The sequence below is a fragment of the Pimephales promelas genome, chromosome 18, assembly GCF_988280905.1.
Source record: "Pimephales promelas chromosome 18, fPimPro1.hap1.1, whole genome shotgun sequence".
Taxonomy (NCBI): Eukaryota; Metazoa; Chordata; class Actinopteri; order Cypriniformes; family Leuciscidae; genus Pimephales; species Pimephales promelas.
This window is the reverse complement of record NC_142786.1, coordinates 7133761-7143758: the sequence shown is the minus strand read 5'-3', so window position 1 is coordinate 7143758 and position 9998 is coordinate 7133761. Positions and strand designations below refer to the sequence as shown.

At 34.4% G+C, this 9998-nt stretch overlaps 1 protein-coding gene across 2 annotated transcripts; it reads right to left on the bottom strand.

Moving 5' to 3' along the window:
* Positions 1 to 206: 206 nt before the first annotated feature.
* LOC120483683 (uncharacterized) lies at positions 207 to 9998 on the bottom strand. 2 transcript variants are annotated; one of them, XM_039678846.2, is made up of 17 exons: positions 8957 to 9998; positions 8637 to 8784; positions 7778 to 7879; positions 7531 to 7602; positions 7386 to 7442; positions 7119 to 7202; positions 5677 to 5757; positions 4807 to 4902; positions 4404 to 4496; positions 4195 to 4278; positions 3873 to 3977; positions 3489 to 3641; positions 3114 to 3230; positions 1479 to 1571; positions 1278 to 1364; positions 1073 to 1159; positions 207 to 944 (listed from the first exon to the last, which is right to left on the bottom strand). In XM_039678846.2, exons 1-17 carry the CDS (start codon positions 9003 to 9005, stop codon positions 860 to 862), a joined length of 1593 nt encoding a protein of 530 aa, XP_039534780.2. In that variant the 5' UTR covers positions 9006 to 9998; the 3' UTR covers positions 207 to 859. The 2 variants fall into 2 exon arrangements, with proteins under 2 accessions (XP_039534780.2, XP_039534781.2); XM_039678847.2 differs by lacking the exon at positions 8957 to 9998 and having other exon boundaries at positions 8656 to 8784.

Here is a 9998-nt window from a genome sequence, read left to right as displayed (position 1 = left end):
GCATTATTTAATTAATTACTTAAGCATTATTTTGATATTTATTACTGTAAAGCTGCTTTGAAACAACCTGTTTTTTATGAAGCTGTATATAAATAGTAATTGCAACTGAATTTTCATTGGCTTAGTCCTTGTGAGGATCAAACCAGTAACCTTTTTACTTGTTCATGAAGTATTAAACAGCACACCATAATATAGCAACAAAGCTATCATTGACAATAACAATATATTATAAATTCCACAAAAGTACTGTATTTTTGGTTCCTCCACCAGCAGATAAATCTTCCAAGTGCTGATAAATCTTCATTTTTTCATTTCAAAATGCTTGTACATCTATCTTTTGTTGCTTTAATGCTAATTTTCTCGCCACTTCTACTTTCCCCTTGGTCTCCAAACAAATCAGTCACAATGACAGCACGGCAAACAAAGGTGAGCTGATGCAATAGAAAGACCCTGCTCCAGATTGAATGCTTCTGCTGCTTAAGAGCTTCAAGAGTCTGTAATTATACTACACAGATCTAAAAGCGACATCAAAATAAGACATTATTATAAATAGTATCCTCTAACTACAGAAGATAAGGTCAGATGGTATCTTTTTTTTTATTTGCTTCTATCATGGCGGCAAAAGAAAGTGGTTCTGGTTGTGGAAGCAGACTGTCAGCGTCCTCTGCTGGTTGATGGAGGCACACGAAATAAGATGAAGGTGAAATGAACTATAGCTGAAGGGTTCTACGCTATTAGCATTCCAGTCAGCAATTTCAGGGATTGAGCAATGGCAATTATACTAGAAATAGAAGAAGTTACAAGGAATAATCATAGGACACTGGATGGCAGAAGCATTTACTTCTTGGCTTGTGAGAGATTAATCAGACAGCAGAACAACCAGAGTATTAACCAGGACAGTATTTGTGGCAGAAAAAGCCTTCAGCATCAATTTGCCAAGAGTTCTGGAATTGCAAAATGGAAAAGTTAGTCGTTTAAATTTCTAGTTTTGAAAGTATTTTCTAGTATATTTTTGTAACTAATTTTGGAATTAAATATTTCAGAAATTTTCAAATGAAGCTTAAGTTCTTACTCAGTGGAAGCACTGATCCTTTCCTCCAGACCATCGACCATTTTTACATATTTGTCGAAGACAATTTGTGTGACACTATTAAAGACTCTTTATAACCGTGAAGAAAACAGAAAAAGTGTAATTTAGTTAATTAACAGCATGATTGTAATAGTAATGCAATACAATTTTTAGACATTTTATATAGCCGACATGTGATATTTCTTACTTTTGTGCTTCATCAAGCTTCTGTTGAGTTAATTCTCCACTTTCAGTTAGTTCTTTAATGAAAATGCTCTTCGCTTCATCCCATTGCCTATTTAAAAAATAATCATTCATAACTTGCTGCACTGTCATAATGTGTTGTTTGGAAATGTCAGGATTTTCTTTCAAATTGTTTGAGCACAAAACAAATTCTGTTATGCTTTACCTTGCTGATTGCTCAAGTTCATAATTATTAATATTTCTGTTGATCACAATGAGAACTCTGTCCCAGATGTCAAAGCACATTGCTTTCATTTTGCTGTTGCGAACAAAAAGAAAGAAAGTTGTTGGGATCAGTTTTAATTAGAAAAAATGTGTACATTTTATTTTGATTGTCCACTTTAGACCAGAATTAGTTGACATGTAGTTGCAAAGTTACTTATAGTTAGTAGAATAGTTAGTAAACCCCTGAACGCATACCTCTAATGCCTTTAGTGATCCGAGATACCCTCTCCTTCTCATTCATTTTTTAAAGTTGAACCTTTTTAGTATTCCTTAATCAATTCATAATAAACAATTTAACAAAAACAAATGATAAAAGAATGACCGTTTTCTCATACATTTTTTGTACAAATTGTATAGGGTCACTAATGACCCGAGGATGTGTAAAAGTGTAAGTGTATTTATTCTGCAAACAATAATTTAAAGGAGTAGTTCACTTTTTAACATTTTTTTGCTAATAATGTGCTAATACGAAAAGAAATTAAGGTTTTTGATGAAAACATAACAGGATTTTTCTCCATATAATGGACTTCAATGGACCCAAAACGGTTCAAGGTCCAAATAACAGTTTCAGTGCAGCTTCAAATCGCTTTAAATGATGCCAGACGATGAATAAGGGCCTTATCTAGCTAAACGAAATAAAACATAAATAAAAAAGTTTAAGTTTTATAAGCACAAATGCTCGCCTTGCTCTGTTCTGTGATGCGCGTTCGTGCCTCTCCTGTTCGAACTCGTTCATCAAAATGAACAAATCTTTTTCGAGTCATTTTGTTCATTCAACTCGAAAAAAGATTTGTTCATTTTGAAACTGTCATTTGGACCTTGAAACATTGGTGTCCATTGAAGTCCATTATATGGAGAAAAATCCTGTAAAGTTTTCATCAAAAACGTAATTTCTTTTCGACTGAAGAAAGAAAGACGTGGACATCTTGGATGACATGGGGGTAAGTAAATTATCAGCAAAAGTTTTTTTTTAAAAGTGAACTACTCCTTTAATCTATGACTACTGAATAAGTGTAATTCACCTTTATTCCACAAGCTAGCAATGTCTGATACACAATGATAATTTGACGTTTCACTTATAGTTACTGCATGCAAAAAACAATTAAATTTTAGTGTCACTGTCACCTGACAGTGGATCTGGTGAAGCGATCAAAATTTTGATTTTGAAGATGTTGAAAATGATAGTTTTGAGAGCATATTTGAGATCGTGAATATGAGCCAGATGTTGAAAGTATTGGGAAATGAGCTCTGACGAAGACAGTGATGAGAAAACATCTGCTCAAATTGAACCCTTCCAAGCTTCAAAAGGTAACAAAATATGCTTTATTTTATTCCTGTTACTGTAATATCAGGAGAGTTTATATTATCGCGACAGGTAGAGATCCATCAGTGTTAGATATAGATCCGGATCTCTAAAGACCCAAATAATAATGTTGGTGCATTTAAGGGTTAATAGAATGTCTAAAGTGGACCATCAAAATGTGTTATCAAACAAATTCTTCATAAATTGTTTTGGCATCTCACAGAAACCATCTATACACTACAGTTACACATATCAGGACTTTGTGTATATTACCGTAAATGTCGCACTGGTTCCTCACTTTCCACATCTGATGTCACTTGGTTTTTCTTGTTTATGGAGATATGCAAAATGTCATTACTAATAATATCCCATAATTCATTAAGCACACCCCTGGAACACAACAGAAGGGGAAATTATGATCAAATGATAATGATGAATCATTAGATGAACCCAGACAGCAACATACTGTAGTGTGTCGCTCCAGATCCGGCCGTGTGGAATCCATGTGCACCAAATGTGGGCCAACAATATGTTGCTGTCTGGGTATATTCATAAGTTTAGTTTATCTAAAATTGCTCAAATGTGTTTTGTAGTTGTGCCTCTATGATAGAAATTTATCTTGAACAGTTCAGAAAAGTGCGTTCTTACTTTAAATTGTACAAGATGTCCTCGCCTAATAATTCAGTGAGTGTGTCATCAGTGCCTATAAAAAAATCATTGACTTCAGACATTCCAAGGCCACTTTCAGACAATCTTTCATAAAGCGGAAGGGGATATACTGTCGCCATCTTCATAATGGCCCTGTGTAATAAAAGAGCAGACTCAATGCGCATTCATTTATATATTCAAAGGATGTTCAAACAGACTAATAAACGAATGTAACACATTCATAACCACACATAATGAATGATTTATGGATTTTTGTCCACGCATATTTAGTTGAATCATGCCGTCTGTGGTCTCAGTCAGTTATAAGTCATTAATTCACAGTCATTTATTATGTACAGTGTGCATTGAATGAAACGTACTCACCAATTGGATTGATTGAATCTGTCATCTCCAAAAATCCCATCACCAAATCGATCATATTCAAGGGCAGCATTGTCAAAAAGATCACCAAAACGCTCATCTGCCCAGCTGGATAAAGAGGAGGAGTTAGGTATAGGTATTACAAGACAAAAACAAAGCCATTGCTCTGATACAGTTCTCATTTCAACTGTCATGCTATTTACACAGAGAAATGCTATTAACCCACACACAACTTCCTGAAATCTTAAGACCTTTCACATGTTTTTCCTTAGCAGACAGCAAGTGAATTGAAATGACAAAAATTACGCATGTGATATTTGCTTACGTCCATGCTTGTAGTCCTGTCTCTGGTTTAGAAATCATGTTATATTTTTCAGTGTCTTTCAAAACGTTTAACTCCTTCCATTTCCTGCAACACAAACGACTCAAAACTCAGTTTATTATAGAATTTCCTTTGTCTATTTATCGTTTCACATTTTGCTTTATCTAAGACAACCACCCGGATCAAATATACTAATATGATGATAGTCTTACCGTACAGCAGCTAAATACTTGTTGTGGAATGGCTGGCTCTCAGTGTATTCCAAAAGTTTATCCCAGTAAAATGCAAGAACTCCAGAGGCAGTTCTGTGAAACACACAGTCTGTAAGTTACAGAATAACTATTATTAAAAAAACGTATAGCTTAACAGCTCAACATTTTCAACAATTAATATGAGAACATGAGAGATGTAAATAATAGATTTTCTATCTAAATAAAACACACACACAAAACTTGGGTTTCCATGTTTTATGTGGACTTTCCAGAGAGTTGTCGTGACATAATGAGTTTCATACTGTACAAACTGTACATTTATCCTCCAACCCTACACATCCCAACCGTAAACAGAAACCGTAAACAAATAAAACACACACACAGTCTTGCTGAATGTTCTTACCTCAATGTTATCAGAAACTCATCCTTCTCTGTCTGCTTCTCTAAGGTGGATATTTCCATGGCTTTCTCTTTGACCAGATGTATGGCCATTTGTGCTCTAAAAAGTATTTCTGAGAATTAAATGATGACCTACAAAAATCTATATTTGTCACCTGAGTGTATTTATTGCATGTGTTACTCTATAGACCTGCATGAAAGAAACAACTTAAAGGGATAGTTCACTTTAAAATTCATTTTTGGTGTGTTTTAGCTTACCTTAAGAGCATCCAAGATGTAAATTAGGTATTTTTGTTTCCGCAGTAGTTTCAACTTCGGTATTTTAATTTTAGGTCAAACCGTTCATTTATTTAATGACTCAAATGTACACATTGATGGCCTAAGACACGAAACGAGTGGTTTGTGTGAGAAAACGAACAGTTTTACATAGTTTTTCATCTCTTGTAACCACAGCCATGTCCAAGTGATCTGAGGGCACGGACGCTTTGTGGCTGTGGTTACAAGAGGTAAAAAACTATATAAATACTGTTTGTTTTCTTACACAAACTGCTTGTTTCGTGTCTTGGGCCATCAATGTGTACTTACATTTACGAGTCATTAAATCATGTTTAATTTGGACTTCTCTGTGCATGCTCTTTGAGGTGGTGACCATAGACCTCCATTATATGACTGACAGACAAGAACGGTTTGACCTAAAAATATCAAAATTTAAAATACTGTGGAAACAAAGACACCTACGTCTTGGATGCCCTTGAGGTAAGCTAAAACATACCATAAATTAATTTCAAAGTGAACTATCCCTTTAAATCCCAGACATATCACTGACTGATTTTGTATACTTTGACCGAGCAATGCATGACAAAACAGGTCTTACTCATCAAAAAGAGAATTGAAGTCTATCTTCACAACTTCCAAAGCAACTTTTAGGATTTCAACCACATGAGGCTGTGCCATCCTGTTAAAACAAAGAAAACAATATCCTTTCAGTGTCAACATGAACAATAACCTGTTGGTAACGCTTTATAATAAGGTCTGCAATACCTTTGTTACAGTATTTTTTAATCTGTCAACATCAGTTAAAAACACAATTGTTCATTGTTAGTACGTGTACATTAAATATGTAAGCAATAAGTAACGAGAGGCTGTGCTGTATCGTGAATAAGTAACGGCTAAAGGGCGTTGTTAGGCACGACGCAAAGCGGAGTTGCAGGAGTGCCTGCAACCCCTTCAGCCGTTACTTATTCACGATACAGCACTTGCCTCGAGTACCTTATTGCTTTTTTAAACCGGTTGCCACACAATATTAAAGTAAAAAACAATGTATTAGTGCAACTTTCTTGAAGTAAAATGACTAAAAGCCTTCCTTCCGCTAGAAAAAATAGTCCCTGAACGTGAACAGCAACAACGTTCCAATGTGTAAAATGCATGAAAGCTCAAATAAAAACAACATAGATCTGCAGTGTTGCGCAGCGATCAATAGAACCGTTGGGTGAAGCGGTCATAGCCGTGTTTTATCGTGAATAAAACACAGCTCTTGACCAATCAGAATCAAGGATTCGAACTAACCGTTTTATAATAACAGATACAACTTTTGAAATGAATAATATAGCAAATGTTCTACGTTAGTCAAAATGTATACATTTAAAGGGGTCATGAACTGGCTTTTTTAATTTTTTATATTGTTTTCTGAGGTCAACTTATGACGTTCTCTTGGTTTTTACATTAAAAAAACATCAAAATGAATAAGTAATAGGCTATTTTTTACCCTAGTTTTGAGCCCAGCTCAAAAACGCTCGGATTTTATGGGTGTCTCGCATTGAAGACTTGGAAGTAAACGCCCACTGCTGTGAGTTGATAACAGTTTTGCATATTATAATGAGTTTCACTCTTGACCCGGTTTGTCATCACGAGGTAGGCCTATGTTATTTAGCTATGCGTGTAATGCGCGAATCGGTGGGCGGGGCTAAACCGGCCACGTTCAAGTAGGCGTTGATCTTCTTCTGGGGGGGGGTTGGTGTTTTATCCTCTTTGACGTCATAGTTCCCCACTGGTGTCAATAAAAGCTTTTATTGGACTAACAAGGACGTTTTCAGTTCTGAAATCTACAGGATATTCTTACAATATGATGACCTCTTTGATGTCCTCATCACCCCTTTAAAGTTCAGGTGAAGACATTTCAGTATAGAATGTTTTTTCAATTTTAGACAAACATCTTAACACAAATATAATTTATAATTACATCTCACAGCAAGATATTTAGGTCATATACACTGTATATTATTGTATTGTTTTACAATGGGAAAGATTCTGTCATACTTCTTGGACAGAAGGTGACCGAGGAACCCCACGGGATCGCTGTAGATCGGCGGAGCTCCTGGAAGGTAGCGTGACTCCACATGTCTGCATGAAACAAAACTGATGAGCGATTGTATTATCAATGACTGAAAATAAATCTTGAGATGGTTGGTCTGCATGTTAGAGGTGATGGATTTGAAATGTTCAATGGATGCATTTTTATACTTGCTTGATTTCAAATCAAATATTTTCAATCATCTTGCAGGCAATAAAAAAAAACATGCTTACTTCCAGAGGTCCACCATCGTCTCGTTTTTGATGATCCCTTTAAACATGGCAAATTTTCTGTAGAAAAACAGAGTCATCAGTGTTTTATGACATGAGACCAGTCAAATACTTTTCAATAAATGAATAATCTGAATGGCCTTCATACCCACTATTCTCATGAGCTGTCCACAGGTGAAACATAACGTCTCCATAAAGACAACCCAGTCTTTGAAAAATGCTGTAAAACACACATAAGCAAATAAAGTTATCATTTGACAGTTCAGAAGTAGAAAATATAAGAGTTCCTTAAATATATCACTTTCAGCCTTAGCAGTATTCAATGTTCAAGATCGCTGTATAATTATAAAGACAAGTGCAAAGCTTTTTGTATCAGGTGGAAAAGTTCTACTTACCGCAGCGCCACAATGAAATCATCATGTCCTTTAACTCTTCCCTCAGCACTGATCCTCTCGATCAGCTGTTTCACAGAAATCCACAAGTCTTGCATATCAGTGCTGTACAACACGGGAAACAAGGGTTGTGTTAGGAGGGACTGAATTTACACTTCAGGCTCAGAGAAAAATATGTAAAAACATGGCCCAATTACAGTATAAACTGTTACTGTGAAGAAATATTCTGTATAACATTTTTCACAAGCGGTTTTCTCGTGTTTTAAATTACAACATTGTGTTGAAGAAAACATCTGTAAACTATTTTTTTTATTCTTACAGTGCGTATTAACGGTATATCATCCCATTATTCTAGTTTTTAATTCAGTTGTATTCATATTTCAAATATTTTAGTAATTTTAAGATTTGCTTTTGTCATTTTATTAGTTTATTTAAAAAAAATGTAGGCTTAATTTTTTTTAATCTCTTTTTAGTTTTTATCTAGTTAACTATTTTAGAGCAGCGACAAATAAAGTGCAAATTAGTGGAATTAGCGATAGATGATAATTACACTATAAGTATAGCAACAAAAAGCATTTTCTTTAATTAGTACTAATAGCAATAAATGTTAAATGCTATTTATACTAAGATTTTGTTTTTTGTGTATCATTTAAATATCTCTATTTAGCTTATTTTTTTAATTCATTTTAGTTTTTATTTATTTCTAGTTAATCATTTTAGTGCTTTAACTTTTCAAACATTGCAACATTTCAAGATTTTTGTCAGATTTATATACTATTTTATTTCGAATAACAGAAATGTTTTAATAGTTTTCTTCTAAGCTAACGACAATAATAACCCTGCATACATTTCTGGTATTTACCCTCTTTTGTTGATCTTACTTCTTTCCAAAACCACCAATCCTGCAGCCTTTAAATTGTCCAAGTATTTCAAAAATCCTTCAGCTCCCATTGTGAAGAGTTTGTCTGCCATTGCATAGTCTTCATCTGTTAGGCTCACACTCTCCACACCTACATAAGAAATCAAATCAGAATCAACTAAATTATAATAAGCAATAGCATTCAATGACTGAATACGACCACAGCATATGTTTAAAAAAAAACATTTAAGAGAGCTGTTGTGTCAAATAAGAGATCAAATACCACCGGAATAATTTAATAATATAAGAAAAGAAACACTTACCTTTAGAGAGAAGAACAGTTACGATTAAGATGGCCAGTGACATATTCATATTGCTGTTTCTTTCCCAGAACAAAAAACGAAGAAAATGATCACGTCCACTGTGGACTGTCCGTTAGCGTCAAGAGTCAAAACCTAGAATGAACTTTATCTCCATTGATATGAACTTTCATCTGTGCAAACACCAACTTCATTGCAATCAGTTCCATGTAAACTCTTCTTAAGGTAACAGTCTGTTTACTTGCCTCTTTGAAAGTTTAACATCAGGTTTGGGTCAGGTTGATATTTTGGTAACTTTATTTCGATACTCCACACTGTCAAAATGAAAATGCTTTATCTAATCAATAAAATTGTGGCAACAGATTACAAGCAATATTATTAATTAAATTGAACAAATTAGAATTGAGTGATACTTAATCAAAAAATTCCTTAAAATTTAACCATTTAAAATGAGTAATGTTTACACCAAAAAACAAAAATATCTGAATAACAGACAGACGTCAAAGAAGAATTATTTTATATTGCCAACATTGAAGATACCTGATGTTAACAAGCAGAATCACTTAAGGAGAAAACCGCATTTTAATACAAACAAGCTTATGCATTTTTTTTACGCAATAAATGCAATCTTTCAATATTAAACTGAATGTAGGCCATGAGGTCAGTGCACTAAATTTCTTCAGTCAACATCAGTTTTTAGGGTCAGTAAAAGGCAGTCAATCAGGATGCTTCTTCTCTTTTCCACTAGTGTTAATATTGTTTATTTTTAAACACTGACGCAAGACTGAAGAAACTGGAAAAAGTGGAACAGAGGGCTACAATAAATATTTGAATTCTCTTGCTATATTACCACCCCCATTCGAGACACGACCCCACTTGAGTTGATCACCTCCCAATTTACACATCATTCCCTTCACCCATCCCTACCTGAATTCACCCAAAAATCTATGGTTTAATATGAACAATTATCATACAGTATTATACATGTTTGGTATCATTTGAAATGTCTCAGTGTGATGGGTAAAAAGGTCTCATTCCCATAGAA